The sequence below is a fragment of the Ammodytes marinus genome, assembly GCF_949987685.1.
Source record: "Ammodytes marinus genome assembly, chromosome: 20".
Taxonomy (NCBI): domain Eukaryota; kingdom Metazoa; phylum Chordata; class Actinopteri; order Uranoscopiformes; family Ammodytidae; genus Ammodytes; species Ammodytes marinus.
The window spans coordinates 14,519,113-14,533,899 of NC_137224.1; the positions used below are offsets into that span (position 1 = coordinate 14,519,113).

Here is a 14,787-nt window from a genome sequence, read left to right on the forward strand (position 1 = left end):
AACGATCTTTCAGTTTACTGTCATAAGGGGATCAAAGAAACTAGAAAATATTCACATTTGAGAAGTTGAAAACAGAAAATTTGGAAATGTTTTATTAAAAAATGACTCGAAACGATTAATCGATTATCAAAATAATTGGCGATTATTGTAATAATCAATTAATCGTTGCAGCTCTACAGTCTTGCTTTAGAGGACAATGGTGTGGGATAAGTCTGAAAGTATGGACAGTTTCAAAATAGAACATGAGTGATGCAGACATAATGGAGGTGCCTGAATTTGGTATATTCCAGACACAAGATTTATTACTCTAATACTTGATGACCAAGTTAACTGCTGGCGATCGATAAAACTGTGACGCAAATGTAACTGCAAGAACAATAAATTGCACAGATTCTGTAACACGAGTTATAGAAAAAATGCACAAAGTTTAGGAAACAATGTTTGTGATTGAAGGTTTACTTTTAATCAAACTGAAGATGCACGTGTGTGATGTTAAGCTTTTTAGACTCAAAAACTATTTTTGTAATGAAAATGTGTTCAATCACAATGAAGCAACAGTGATTTGAACTGAATTATGTGTTATGTTATGTATACACAAACTTCAACCTTTAAAGCAATTTATTCTACTGCTCTTGTATCAAATTATGAAAAGGGTCCCTATACAACAGTACTTAGTTAAAACAACAGTAACTTGAGAACTAATACAAACTTAAAATGCACTGAGGCAACTTATTCTACCCCTGTACAGTAGAGTACTATAGTTCATCATTTTTCCCCAGTATGTCCAGGCACCTGCGGAGCCACAGCCGTGATGTGTGAAAGGCTTCGGTGGGTTTGGGAACGTGAAGCACAGACTGACAGGCCTCCTCTGCTCTGTGTGTGTGACTCTGGTCCTCCTCCATCCAATGCAGTAAGGCCTGTTGACGTGAACATTCACATAAAGTACAAAAGAAACATAAATGCATCTGATTTGGTAAAATGATCTTTTCGAAAGCCCCAATAAAAACAACCTAGGGGACAAATAATGTCTGTACATATGTTTAAATTGTTAAAACGTCCTTTGTTGCCTTCAAGAGCATCCCCTTCTAATGAGGTGTCATTTCCCCCCTAAGTATTTCCAGTTTGTGTGGAAGGTTCTTACATTATTGGCTTTAGATTGAAGTTTGACTAACATCTTCAAGAAAAAAAAACAAAGCTTGTTGAAAATTCAATCTTTCATTGTGAAACTGTTGGATTCTGTTTAAAATATGTCTGTCATTATCTACTAGCACAGCACACTTGGTTAGCTTTAAGGACCTCCTTTGAACTCAGGCATGTCAGGCAGCTGGTAACGTTCTCGATATGCTGCATGGACGTCCATAGAAAGTGGGTAGATATAATCAATTCTGATTTGGCATGTGAGACTGAACTCTTTGCAACACCAAGTAGAGCAACCAACTGAGCCTGTGCTATTCTTGCATAATATCATGACTATGTTGTCTTACCTATGTGCCGTGGTAATTATGCTGTTCTCAGCTTGTAAAAATAATACATTAGAGATTATCATCAACATTAGGTCTTTGATTCCTAGGCAAACTATTTCCTACCTCGTATCTTTTAGCCATTTTGAAGCCAACTGCGACCTGCAGCTTGCGAATGCAAATGGGACAGAAAATAAACTATGCAGCAAGACGTGGCAGGCAAAATGTTTAGTTTTTTGCCTCTACAACAAGACTTCTTTCATTCTATTATAATAAAAAGGTCCAAAATGATGTAGGCGTTAATATTAATATCATTTGTCTGTTTATTTCTCTTATGCAACCATCTTTTACGGCCATTATCTTAAAATTATTATTTTTCAATACACTGAACTATGAACTTTTTTATAAAAACTAAAAACTAAACTAAAAAATCTCAACTTCTAAAGCACTTGCATCAACTTAACTTTCCATAATCATTCTTAGCACTGTTCTGAAGGTTACACAGGTGAATGTGTTCATATGTTGTTAATTGTCTGATTTATGATACATTTTTTTCTTAAACCCTTTTTTTTTAGACCTGTAAAAAGTATTTTTGGATTTATGAAATGAAAAAAGGCTGTATCCAATATACATTCTGTAAAAACTTTGGATAATATGTTGTAAACCTGAAAATAAAAGATCTTAACTCTGGCTTTATCCGCCATCTAGATTGTAATTGTTTTAAAGAGATGCAAATATACGCATTATTAGTTAGATATTGTCAAACATTTCTGAGAAAATTGTTGCTGAGAAATTGTAATATAAAAAATGTTGTTTTGATGTAACTAATCTGGCCAAAGTTTCATGACACTATCAATAAGTTAAAGATGTTACCCTATTCACATGCAGTGTTTCGCCTTCAGTGTACATATCAATAGTATTGATGAGAGCAAAGGGATGAAGGAACTTTGGCAAGACTTCTCAAAACTAGTTCAAAGTGCCAAAATTGAGTGATTGGAGGAGCATGTTTGTTTGTCAGACACCTTACAGGTTCGAAGCAGCAGATTACTGGTGATCTTGTGGGGGGTGTAATAGGCTATCCGTCAAACACAGAGTAGTCCCCCTGCTTTGGCTGAAGCCTCCTCTTCAGCATCCCAGCATAACTTCTGCTGTAAAAGTTGTCATCGTGCCTGGCAAAGCTGAAAACACCCATTCATGCCAACACAGTTGAGAAAGAACTGCCATGATGCACAGCATGTAACAAAATCTCTTCTGGATTGTATGTAAATCACTTAAACACCATCTAGTGGCAGCTCAGCATCATTACATCATCAGAGATATAGTAATGTAATGGTCATGTAGAAGCATATGATCAAGCAGTGTTTACTGATTCTCTCTATCAAGCCGTGCTTGTCCCAGGCATGCCAGGGTATTTTGACAGCAGCTATACAATATGTTGAGATACGGTGGGGTATTGTTGTTAACACCCAGAGAGAAAGTCGTTATTTTTTTAAATAACGACTTTCTCTCTTAAGGCTTTGTGGTAAAATCTCACCCATACTGAGAGAAGCCTGTCCGAAGACAAAGTTCCAGAAGTCTTTGGGGTAGAGGTCAATCATTGTGATTCCAACAATACAAAATGCATCTATTGGTTTCCTATTCCCCAGGAATTGGAGAAGGTCACCTACAGAGAAAACAATAATAATAACACAGCAATATTGTGCATTTCAAAGCAAGATTCACTGCATTCACCACTGACCCCTCATCCTCTTGCTTTTATACATGAAAAGGTTATTCCAAGGTAAGGATAATGGACTCCTGACTTACCAATGAGGATCTGAAGGTTGTCCGAGTTACTGTTAACCCTGAAGGAGCATCCGGTTTCAGCCAAAGTAACCGCCGGCAGCAACTTGACAGAAAGCCCATAGAAGAAGGCCTGGCAGTATTCTCTGAGCCACTCAACAAACAGGTCTGTCTGGGCCCCGGCCTCCCCAAAGGAGCCTATAAGAAACACAAAATAACAGCATTAACTATCTCACATGTTAATAGTTTCTTGGCATGTCTTGTAATTTTTTTAAGGCAGGTGCTTAAACAATGTTTCCATCTCATCATGGCCAATGCTGTGAGAACATTTTCACAAACACACCCACACACTTCACACGGACTGAGAAAACTACAGCGGCTCTTGCTGCACTAGTAGACACAAACAGCATACTCACCTATGGTTTGAATATAAATGGCACTGTGGCTTGCATTGGGGGTCTTGCGATAAGGATCTCTGTAGAAGCTCTCAAAGTCTTGAGGCTCCTCAGGGTGAGCGGAGATCCAGTCTGAGTCAAAGATCACTGTGATGGGTTGGAAGAGTGAACCCGGCTGCCCCGGGTGGAATCCTTCTTCCAAAAGACGCCGCTCTCCTTTTGTGTACTTGCTGTAAAGTTTAGCTGAGTCCTGGCAATTAGAGACTAAAGCTGTTTGAGGGAGTGCTGGATCACCTTCATCTGTGAGACAAATATAGGCTATACAGCTTTGGTCACAGGTGACGTCAGGGGTGGAAAACAACTAAGAGGAGGCTTATCAAAGGAAAATGTAAAGGCTATTAACCGTGCATATTAGTTAGAAATGTTAACATTTTATAAATAAATAGGCTACCGTACATTGAGGGTAGGCTATGCAAAATATCAGAAGCAGCTGTAGCAGAATAGGCCTATATACATTATAGCATATAGCTACATCGAAAACCTTCATGCAACATGAAAATATTTGTTTAAATTGCAATGTGCAAACATATTCAAAGTAGGCTACATATAATGTAGCTCTGTTGCCCATATGCCCTAATGCTACATTCAATTACAAACACTTTTAAAATGCCACTGTCTGCTACTGTCAGCATATTTCTTTATAGGTCCATGGCCTACAACTACAATATGTTCAACACTTCCGTTCGACGACAGAACTAGGCCTACCTGTCCTCGACACTGACATTCACGACTAATAAATTGACTAATCAAATTTTTTTATTATAAAATATGTTTAGAAATAAAATAAATAAATAGCAGAATACACCCCAATGTAGACAAGTGGGTCACCATAATGTTGGTACTGCAGGCTGTTTCCGCTTTACACCCCTCCACCCCACCTCCACCCCTGATGACGTCGGTAAACAGAGGGGCGGAGCTTTTCAGTTGAGGCGACAGAGTGACGATTCGCAAAGAAGACAAGCCCGCTGCTATGGCACACCTAACGACTCCCGAGTGTCCGTTATCCTAGTTTGGACGACATTAAAAATTGTTAATGTAATTTTACTTCCACTCATTTGGCTTCCTGAGACGGACGGCTGTCAAGCACAGGCAACAGTTAACCACGACCAACGGCTAGTGGACGGAATACGAAAGCGGAAGAACTTTCAGTTTAGCTCAGTGCAGCAGTAGTTAGCTAAAGTAGTTAGCTTGGTAAATTGCTGATTTAACGTCCCGCCGCTGTAGCGCTGTAGCAGCTAGCCGGCTAGCTCGCTCCCGTTGTTGTCATGTTTGGAGCTTCTCGAAATTTCTACGTAAACGAGAATACCTAGTGGTTAACTGGAAAGAACTTTGTAACACCGCCGAGGCGTTAGGTAGGGCGGACTGGACTCGGTGCAGTGACAGGTCCAAACTAACCCACTGCTAAGGTTTGGGCTTTTCCCCCCACCCCTTTTTTTCTTTTTTCTACGGCGACCTGTGCTTCAGACGTCTGGCTACTGCTCACATATATCCCAGACTTTGTGGAGAGAGAAAAATAAGCTTGCCGTAGTCTACTGCGTCTCTGCGAAATGGTTGTGGAGCTGTAACAGCTTTCAAATAAAACCTGTCAAGCCGGCTCACTAGCAGCGTCTACCTTTCTCTTTGCCCAAGGAAACAACCGTCAAGACTGCAGAAATGCTCACGGACGGCAGGTAATGTGAATTAGCCATTTTTACACACCACCATTATCATTAAATAAGTATTGTTACACTTCGTTGTAATGCATACATCACAGTAATCAAACGCCGAGACAGTTCTTGGGACTATTCAGTCTGATAACGCAGTATGAATGTAAATATGCAGTGCACACTGTATTTTCAATCCATTGATAGTATATAAAAGGTTCAATCTCTGTAGTGAGCCCTAGGGTAGGTATATGTAATCAGCTCAGTATGGGAGTGCCAAATGTCTGACCATGTAACTGCCTGAGTTGCTATTTTTGGTTCCTCTTCATGTTCTCTCTTTCTGGTACTCTAGTTTTCTCCGCCCAATCCCCCCAACCCCCCTTTCTGCCTGCAGCATTTTCTGTCACATTATCTTTTTTCTTTTATGTTCATGACAATGTCCCGTGCACACTCACAGTCACACAATACTGTCTGTTCCCCTCCCGTTTCTGTCTCACGTAGGAAACGACATCGTAGCTGTGACGGTGAGGAGGACCAACAGCTGAGTTCTCAGGCCAAGAGGTCAGGAGGGGGTCCCACTCTGCTTGTGTCGGATTTGGATTCCGAGGTAAGACTGACTCCAGCTTTACATTCATCTTTAGACCATCACACAGATGTAGGTTTACTCTGATGGATTGATGAATGTCATTTTAGGGGATTGGTTAGAGTTTATCTGACATTTATGGTTATAGCAAGCAACCTGGCATCACTCATACAAATACACGTGACTCAGTGTTGACTATGCAGTGCAGCACTGTCAGAATAGCTCAGAATGTTTTATTTAAAGCTTCTGCATCCATCCATGAAGCCCCACTTCCTTAGCACCCTCTCTTCAACAACATTCTGTATTTCCCAGTCTTCCAGCAGCAGCAGCAGTAATGGGATCAGTAGTCCGGAGAGAGCCCTCGTGGCCACCACCAGGCCCAGCATACACAGCCAGAACAACTGCATTGCCAGCTACTCCTCCTTCAGCCCAAAGACCCAAGACTCGACTGGCTCCTCGCAGCACGGTTTCCATGGCGACGGCAGCAGTGCCTCCTATTCCCACATCAACAGAGTCCTGAAGGAGGCTCACTTCAGTAGTATGCAGACCAGAGGACGTCCAGGCTCGACATGACGTGACCTGTGACCCCTCGCCCATCAGTGCTGACACTACCGGCACCATGACTCCTCCTTGAAAGCCTTGAAGCGGCGCCCTCGGGTCAGGGGGAAAGGGGACGACGTGTGGGGAGGTTTACAGAATAATGGGCACAAAGGCTCATCCCCACCTCAACATGTACCATTCGTCAAGACCATAAGCACATCCGCCTCTCCATGGCCCAGCCACTGTGGTTTTTCTGTGCAGTATTGATGTGTTTGTGTGTGTATGTGCGTGGTGGGCGTGCACACACCCTGTGCACTTTATAAAGAGGAATCATTCTCTTTACATGCGTGCGTTGATGCGTGGACATTTTTCATTGGTGCTAATCACAAGAGAAAGTGTGAAGATCCGAAGTGCTTGTAAAACTAAATAAAGCTAAGCACTTTACTCAATAACTCCGCATTCTGTTTACTCTTGACTGGTGAAGTCAGTCACGTTTGTATCTTTCAAGTGGGAATTGTAGGGATCCCATTCACAAAGGAAGCTCATGGAAGCCAATCGATTTACTCCCAAAGAGCATAATTAAGACATTGCTTTACAAGTTAAATTCTCCTTATTTGTTTTCCCCAACCAAAGTGATAAAGTTAAATGATAGTGTATTTGCAGTTGATTTCGCTATATGAATGGATCTACAATGATTCGGTGTAGCAGGTTAGTGGGTTCAAGGTATTGGGACAGATTCTTCTTGAGCCTCACCACCAGAATCCAACATTAGATTAGACCCTGGCTAATTATAGAGCTGTGAGAGGAGGCTCTGGAGTCTGCAGCTCAGGCAGTGTCATGCTCAGCACAGTGCTAACAAAAACAGCCTTAAGGAACAGCTCTCTAAAACCACTTTGTAACCATGCATTTATTTATTTACCATTTGACATGTGTATGTCGTAAGCCTGTCAGCCATTCTTAACGTATGGCTTAATAAGACCAGCACACTGTGTTGCAAAATGAGAGTTGTGAAAGTGATTCATATTTTCTGTAATTTTCCAAATCATTTGACATTGAAATAAAACGTTGCTGAAAGCGATGTCTGCAGCATTTCACTGACACCATTTAGACTTGTGTTAAACACGGTATAACAGGACATATTTATGTAGTAGTGAAGTGCTGCAACAAAAAAACAGCATAGATTTTATTGTTCTTCAGCGTGTGCAACAGCATAGCTTGTGTTCACTGAAACAAAATACATCAGTAGTGCTCTTTGTATGCAAAGGCAGGTTGGATTGCCATCTGGGCAAGCAGTTTGTCCTGCATTCCACATTCCCCGACACCACAGTACAGTATGTAACTGAAATAACGCTGATGAGATGATGGTATCATTTGGTCACAGGCTACCGTTTGTATTTTGCATTATGCTGATTGCAGATGTCTTATCACACATTATTCCACACATTAGTTATGCACACAGAATATCTAAATAATAAATTCCTCCATAAGTTCTTAATCAGACATGCACTCTACGAGTCTGTTCCTGTCAATACATGGTAGACATAATAAATAATTGGTAAACACACTCAGGTAACATTTACATGGACATAATAGCTTAGTACCAAAAAATATGGAAGACAACTCTCATATGTAGGTTTACGAGTCCATAAAAAAGGAAAGCAATTGTAGTGCAAATTACAAATTGAGGGATTATTTTCCCCCCTCGGAGGTTATGGCGTGCTGCAGAGGCTTATTAGTTGTTTCAATTGGCTAAAAGGAATCCTGAGATAAAGCAACTGTCAATCATAACCTGTAACTCAAGACAACCATTCTTGAGAAATACTTGAAAATAAGACGTCAGCCAAACAGCAACCCAGTTCAAAGACCAGTCCTCGCTCAACCGTACTCTAAAGGCCTAAATCTCTTGACCCGATTTAAATACAACTTCCAAGGAGGCACCATACAGAATAACCAAACATAATGTGAATCTGCTGTCTATATATATACATACAGTATAGAATAGTTATAACATTACAGATCTGATCTCGGATTATAAAAATTAAATAGATTTTCTGAATATACACGATGACATCATTGGTTGAACTGTTCACTAGGTCCAGCTGTAAAGAGTTGGTCAAAAGTTGAGAAATGAGAAGGCCGACACTGGTGCGCTGCTACCAGGCGATTTGCAAATTGAAGGAGCGTCGTCACCGCTTTCACTGACGCCATTGCTGTTATGCACAACTGGACTCTCCTTTGAGCCGCCGTCGATCGTGTACATTTCCGTCAGGGATGTTTCTCGTTGGCACAGTGGCCTTCCCTTGGTCACTAGCTCCATACCACTGAACAGTGACAGTCCACTCAGACAGGGTCGCTCACTCTGGGGCTCAGCCTGTGGGGGAGAGCTCCTTTCCAAATTTAACTCTGACTCTTCAACAACTGATTCAACCTCAGAAGTCCTGTCTGGCTCTACCAGGTTTGACTCTTGCTGAACGGGAGAACGTCTCTCCTCATCGCCGTCATTCATCGGCTCCAATGACGACTCTCTCTGGGCCAAGGCCACACTAGAGGGGGAAGGTGGGTGATTTTGCGGACAATGGTTGAGGTTGGTGTTGTCCACAGTATGTATTGGTAGTAAACGCTCAGAGTATGAAGATGTGGGATGCGGATGAGTCGTTGCCTGGTGGCTGCCGTTCACTGGATCCTGCCTGGGTAGCACTCCACCCATCAGGGCCTCAAACTGTCGCAGGATCTGGTGAGAGGAGATAAGAACAAAAGACACACACTCGTTTTGGGTATCATCTCATAAAGTCCTATCAGTTTTAACCATCATTTTAAAGATGGAGTCAGAGATTCTGGAGAACGCTTGTTGAAAAAAAAAATCACCTTTTGTCAAAATCAGTGAATATCCCCTCACTATCTACTATCTGTCCGTACAGTGTGCGCTGAAAAGAAATCTGTTGTTTATAGACAGCCTAAACTGGTATGTAAACAAAGGGTATGTAAATAAAAAGTCCCACCTTAGCTAGAAACATGGCCATTTAAAAGAGCCTAGGCTGTGTATTAAATTTTTTTTCCCCCAAGCGCACACAAAGGACTGGTAGCACATAGTGAGGGGAGATTCACTGATTTTGACAACAAGTGATTTTGACAAGCAGCCTTTCTCCAACCTTTAAGTCTCTTTTTTTACCTTGGTGGCTTTGTTGGCCACCGGACCTGGAGCCCCCTCACTCAGCTGGCGGAGCCGTCGATGCGTAGCTCCAAACATTTGTTCCAGAGAGAGGAGGTCAGAAGTCATAAGGCATGATATGGCACACATTGCCCGCTGTGGGATTGGAGGAAAAAAAACAAAAATATATGCATTTTTTATCGCACGATATCATAAAAAAATAAATGGATCTTCAGTGAATCCAATCTATCATTACCATCTTCACAGCATCAGAGGGATCTTGAAGCTTGCTCGAGAGCAACTCCAGCACCACCTCACAGTTGAGAATGGAGCACCTGGCAGATCACACAAGACGGAAATCAGACCAACAAAAACAGAAAAATAACACAGATCATAAAGGTAGAATCTGCCCCACAAATGGCTGTATTCTCAGTCTGATTTTAGATGCACTGACTCTTTGATGAAGTGCTGGCTCTCCTCTCTGGACAGGAAAACTCTGGATCCCTCTGTCAGTCTGCTGATGAGCGCCATCTCCTGGCCACAGTCCCCCAAGTGAAACGCTTCCACCCTGGAGACCAGACAGACAGGTATGGAGAAAGTGAGGAATATGTGGAGTACCTTAAGCTAATAGTGCACACTGGACATTTGAGGATTCCTCTACCAGCTCTCAAATGTGTCAATCGTTTGGATTTGGACAGAAAATCCATGGTTTAAACGGTCTAATTTGCCGCTCACCGGTCCAACGGGTCCCCGCTGCTCTCTCTACTGGCCCCTGATTGGCTCCCGGTCCCGGCTGACTTGCTGCCCACAGAGGCCCTGCTGTTAGCTGCCATATCCTGAGAGGAGTTGTGAGAGGAGCTGTTGCCGCTGTCCGTCTCTTCCCAGCCTCCTCCTACCTGCCCTGGGCATCGCTGGATCAACGCTGTGTGTAGCAAAAACACATGTTAGTCGCAGATGTCAATATATATATATATATATATATATATATATATACATATGACCCGTTTTTAACCCTGCTACATAGTGAACTGGTCAATGATTCACACACAGAAACTAAACCTGCAAAAATAGTTGATACTCAAGCCTTTCTATTTCTCTAGCCCACAACAACTATGCCTCACCTTTTGGTTTGCGAGCAGGCAGGTTGTAGGCACACGCAGGCACCGCCACCTCTATGGGTGCGGACGGCGCCACCACGGCCCGGTAATGATTGTCATGGAGACGGATGCCCTGTTGCTCGGTCGGGGGGAGGACAGCGCTGGCCACCACCTCTGCAGCTTTCTGGATCTTATCCAGGAGTGAGTCACTGCCTGCTGCGAGGCACAGGGACACACAGAAAGGGTCAGACTGGTCAGACGTTTGGGTGTGTGTGGTGCTGCGTTTTCTTTTACACTCACCTGTCCCCTGCTTCCCGGGACTGTATCCAAAGCCCTGCATTGCTGATCTGTGGGAAGATCCTGAGCCCATACCTGGATGTTAAGACACACTAGACCTATTGAGCTTTAGGGTTTCAGTTTGACAGAATGCAAAGTACTTTATGTAACAGATAGATTTATCATTGCAACTCCTTATGAACAAATATGCAATCTCTAATATTTCAGATGATGCAAAGTATTGTTATTTATTGAGCTCCATATCTATAGCCATAACGCTATATGACGGTGTGATTGATGTAGTGTAAAAAAGGGTCTTTACGCTAATTGCTTGTTGTTATTACTCACCCATATTCGAGGGGGCTAGGTTCAGTGGGGACACACTGGTTTTGGTGGAAACTGTATCCGTGAAGAGCAGCCTTGCCACTTCCTGCAAGTAGGAGAATGTAATAGTTTGAGTTTGCTTGCCTAGCCTTAGTCACAGATACACCAATGACACAATAGTTAAATACAACCTGCGTCTCACCTGTGCTGTGTTTCTTACTTTCTGGTGCAACGCCGTGCCGTGGATAGGATCAGGAGGGCCGCTGTGCACTTTAGGAATGCAAAAAAACATGCAAAGAGCAAGTTAATATTAGGGCGATGAGGTGGCAAATGGGTGAGGAAAGTTAAATTGTGCTAAAAAAAAAGAGGCAAAGTTGCGAGAGTGTGTCTAACCTGACGCTTGCTGGATGAAGGTGGAGTTCCTTCTGAGTTCTGTGAGGAAATGGTTGGAGCCATGACCGCAAAGATGGACAAAAATCTTCAGCACCTGAAACAACCGAAGCATGAAACACAACCTTGACTTAATCCCAAAACAGTAAAAGGTAGGAATATCTCTTCATTTAAATAAAGAACTATAAGTTATGGCTGCATGACACAGTTTCACATAAGAGACAAAAACTTCAATAATATTACACCGTTTTGTCACCTTGAGTTTGACGTGAGAGGACTCCACCTGCAGCCTCTCCACAAGGTACTCTAACAAACACTGACCACATCCCGAAGACTCGAGGGAGATTTCTAGAGTTGTGAGTTAAGGATACAACCATACATCTGACCAAGGAAAAATGATTGGCTGGTTGGCATACCGGAAGATAACAACATAACAGTGAAGGACACATCCTTGCTGGCATGTATAATAAGCGTTCTCATTACTAGCGTCCTGCTTTTGGATTCAAATATAAGTAATGCATTCCCATCCATTTATTTTAAGGTTTGTTGAAAACAATACACATGAGCGATACACATATATTACTTATCTGTTTTCAATTTGAAAGCTGAGTAATCTTTTACATTAAAAAGGCATCATATTTACATCATCTTTAGAAAGTTCTAGCTGCTGGCAAAACCACAAGAGAAGCTGCCATAAAAAGGATACTTCCAATCTCTTGGAAAAGGTAGCCAGGACAGGGATTTTCATCATCTGCTGTAGCCTTCATCAGAGTCGGGACCTTCAGTTGAGAGAGACCATGGTATAAATAAAAAAGTGTTCTAAAACCACAAGTTATAACCTGGCATAACACCAGGGTCTGAATGCCAGATTCGTTTAGGCCAAACACGCAGTTATATCAGTGTTGCATGCCTGTTTGCTTGACACAGCCGGTTCAACCGAAAAATGACATAAAATGCAATTACAAACTGTGTTTTCCTCATGATGTTAGCTAGCAGGCTACCAGCAAAGCCAGTGTTGGCACAACTTAACAGACTCAAACAAGCAACCTTAATGTTTACGTCATGCTCCGTTCAGCTGTTAGTGTTTTAAACATTTAATCATGACTGTAAACAGTACTTACTTTCTGAAGGAAAGCTAATCGTTCCATAAATGTTGCCATGATTTAGCAATCCTGGCTGCGGGTTAGTCATCTTCCTCCTACGGTACGGGGTGAAGGCGGGGCTCGGCTGACAGCTAGCCAATCATGGAAAAGCAAGAAGCAATCCGAAGCGTCTATTGGCGTTCTGGTTGCACCTGAGGTCAAGAAAGAGCAAATCAGATTCAGGAATGCTAGAGCTGACACTTTGATTGACAGGGAGATGAGCGAATAACACGAACGAATAGTTTGCCGTACGTTGCCTCGATGATAGGGTCAACAATATGGCGCTGTCCATGGGTTATAGAAATATCTCATCTGCTTGTTGATGTTGATGATTTTTTTTCATTTAAATACTTTGTACCCTTACTAGCATAGTGAATTTCTGGTTGCTACCTATCTTGCTCTTCAGCAGCCATGTCTGGGTCAAATGTTTGGAGTCGCAGTCGAGAGAAAATGAGACTTTTCCCTGAACTTTTCGCACAGTGTGGAGGAGAGGTAAGTACTGGCTGTTGGGGAGTTGACATGGCTCAGCAAGGTGAACGTGTTGAACTCGAAGTGAGAGGGAAATAGTTCACTTTGCTCCACGGCTAGTGTACTAGGCCAAATGCATGCATCTTCCGGACAAGCCTCTTACACCTATGGTCCCCATTATACGTTTTTTGTTTGGACATCAGACTTTAAGATCCAATTGTTTGTTGTCTCCAAACCACCATCCTCTTATAATAGGTCCATGCCACCATCCCTATTTCTAAAGTGTTTCAATTTACAATTCAATGATAATGTATTAAAGATAGAGTTTGGGTGAATAGGTCGAGCTTTACTATCATCACTCAATACAGGATTGCACAATACATCTAAATTGTATTGGTTATGGTCAAATTAGTTAGAAGATATTCAATTGTAAAATAGTCCAGACATACAAATTGAAATAGTAGGTGTAATAGCAACATTCAAGAAATTGTGACACAACCAGTGTTGAGAATAACGCCGTTTAAAATAACGGCGTTAGGTAACGCCGTTATTTTTTCAGTAACGGGGTAATCTAACTAATTACTTTTTCCGTCGTTACAACGCCGTTATCGTTACTGAACGTTAAATGCGGTGCGTTACTGTGAATTGATTGAATAAACTGTGTAATCCGAGCGCACCCCTGGCTCCATACTACACAAACTGCTAGTGACACAACTGTATTTACATAGGAAGAATGTGTGTGTTTTTTTATCCTTTTAATGGGAAATTTTCACTAAGTTCGCCCACCTACTCAATTTATTGTCGACCTTTGTGCGCTTTCAGGCAGCTGTGTATGGAAAGTGTGTGGCAGCTACCACAACAGGCAGACAGGAGCTGAGGAAGGACCTGTGTGCCAAGGAGTTTGAAGCACTGAAGACTTGCTTTACAAATGCAGTAGGTGACAGTCATTCAACCTGCTACTGGTCTTACGTAGTGGTGGGTAGATGATCATTGCTCAAAAGTTGCTTTCTTTTATTTCATTTTATTACAGGCCAAGAAAAAAGCCAAATGAATGGAAGCTGCCCTGGTTTTTCCTCAAACAAATTCAGTGGACCGTCCTCGACTGATCAGTGCTGTGGAAGAAGACATGAAGGTCCAAGGGGTTGATTGACTTTTTCAGCTGGAAGCCTATAATTTTATCCTGATGACACCATGCCACTTCTTCTGTTTGGCACTGTAAATGAACTGAATGTGTGGTATTTTTGGATAGCATTGATACACAATTGTGAAATGACGTGACCTCTCCTGCTATCAGAATTATAACGGAGTCGGTATGGAGCCTGTAGTAGTTGTGCGTTATCTGTATATTCGCCTTGCTGTCATTAAGGAAAGCCATCTTGTCTCAGTTACATGTTTTGACTGGTTACAGATGAAAGTAACATGTCGTGCTGCTACAACAATATACGTGAATAAAACATTGCTTTTATTAGCCGAACACAG

General features: G+C 42.1%; 4 protein-coding genes across 6 annotated transcripts; 2 read left to right on the forward strand and 2 right to left on the reverse strand.

Annotated features, from left to right (window-relative positions):
• Positions 1–751: 751 nt before the first annotated feature.
• On the reverse strand, positions 752–3,937 carry amz2 (archaelysin family metallopeptidase 2; the record flags this gene model as incomplete). The annotated part of the gene is given in 8 exon segments (XM_080048555.1): positions 752–917; positions 1,587–1,658; positions 2,441–2,533; positions 2,539–2,654; positions 2,995–3,123; positions 3,267–3,440; positions 3,659–3,910; positions 3,913–3,937. Coding segments are annotated over 8 exon segments (1,023 nt in total). The 3' UTR covers positions 752–755.
• Positions 3,938–4,649: 712 nt separating this feature from the next.
• On the forward strand, positions 4,650–7,553 carry LOC307266543 (uncharacterized protein). The gene is made up of 3 exons (XM_080048587.1): positions 4,650–5,367; positions 5,842–5,947; positions 6,236–7,553. The coding sequence occupies exons 1-3, from the start codon at positions 5,351–5,353 to the stop codon at positions 6,494–6,496; spliced, it is 384 nt and encodes a 127-aa protein (XP_079904713.1). The 5' UTR covers positions 4,650–5,350; the 3' UTR covers positions 6,497–7,553.
• Positions 7,554–7,680: 127 nt separating this feature from the next.
• Positions 7,681–12,901, reverse strand: tepsin (TEPSIN adaptor related protein complex 4 accessory protein). 3 transcript variants are annotated; one of them, XM_080048585.1, is made up of 13 exons: positions 12,820–12,901; positions 12,405–12,477; positions 11,955–12,046; positions 11,702–11,795; positions 11,511–11,578; positions 11,333–11,414; positions 11,009–11,068; positions 10,733–10,924; positions 10,347–10,533; positions 10,066–10,179; positions 9,868–9,946; positions 9,633–9,767; positions 7,681–9,194 (listed from the first exon to the last, which is right to left on the reverse strand). In XM_080048585.1, exons 1-13 carry the CDS (start codon positions 12,856–12,858, stop codon positions 8,577–8,579), a joined length of 1,833 nt encoding a protein of 610 aa, XP_079904711.1. In that variant the 5' UTR covers positions 12,859–12,901; the 3' UTR covers positions 7,681–8,576. The 3 variants fall into 3 exon arrangements, with proteins under 3 accessions (XP_079904711.1, XP_079904710.1, XP_079904709.1); XM_080048584.1 differs by having other exon boundaries at positions 10,733–10,921; positions 11,009–11,080; XM_080048583.1 differs by having other exon boundaries at positions 11,009–11,080.
• Positions 12,902–13,123: 222 nt separating this feature from the next.
• Positions 13,124–14,776, forward strand: ndufaf8 (NADH:ubiquinone oxidoreductase complex assembly factor 8). The gene is made up of 3 exons (XM_080049138.1): positions 13,124–13,332; positions 14,131–14,241; positions 14,339–14,776. Exons 1-3 carry the CDS (start codon positions 13,252–13,254, stop codon positions 14,357–14,359), a joined length of 213 nt encoding a protein of 70 aa, XP_079905264.1. The 5' UTR covers positions 13,124–13,251; the 3' UTR covers positions 14,360–14,776.
• Positions 14,777–14,787: the final 11 nt, after the last annotated feature.

Excerpts from the sequence above, each read along its gene's own strand:
- LOC307266543 (XM_080048587.1), top strand. Across the intron at positions 5,948-6,235 it reads TGTCGGATTTGGATTCCGAG|TCTTCCAGCAGCAGCAGCAG; the intron begins GTAAGACTGACT and ends TGTATTTCCCAG.
- tepsin (XM_080048583.1), bottom strand. The coding sequence starts at position 12,858 with ATGGCAACATTTATGGAACGATTAGCTTTCCTTCAGAAA. Across the intron at positions 12,047-12,404 it reads CCTTTTCCAAGAGATTGGAA|AAATCTCCCTCGAGTCTTCG; the intron begins GTATCCTTTTTA and ends TCACAACTCTAG. Across the intron at positions 9,768-9,867 it reads CCTCTGATGCTGTGAAGATG|CGGGCAATGTGTGCCATATC; the intron begins GTAATGATAGAT and ends CCAATCCCACAG.
- ndufaf8 (XM_080049138.1), top strand. The coding sequence starts at position 13,252 with ATGTCTGGGTCAAATGTTTGGAGTCGCAGTCGAGAGAAAATGAGACTT. Across the intron at positions 13,333-14,130 it reads TCGCACAGTGTGGAGGAGAG|GCAGCTGTGTATGGAAAGTG; the intron begins GTAAGTACTGGC and ends GTGCGCTTTCAG. Across the intron at positions 14,242-14,338 it reads AGACTTGCTTTACAAATGCA|GCCAAGAAAAAAGCCAAATG; the intron begins GTAGGTGACAGT and ends ATTTTATTACAG.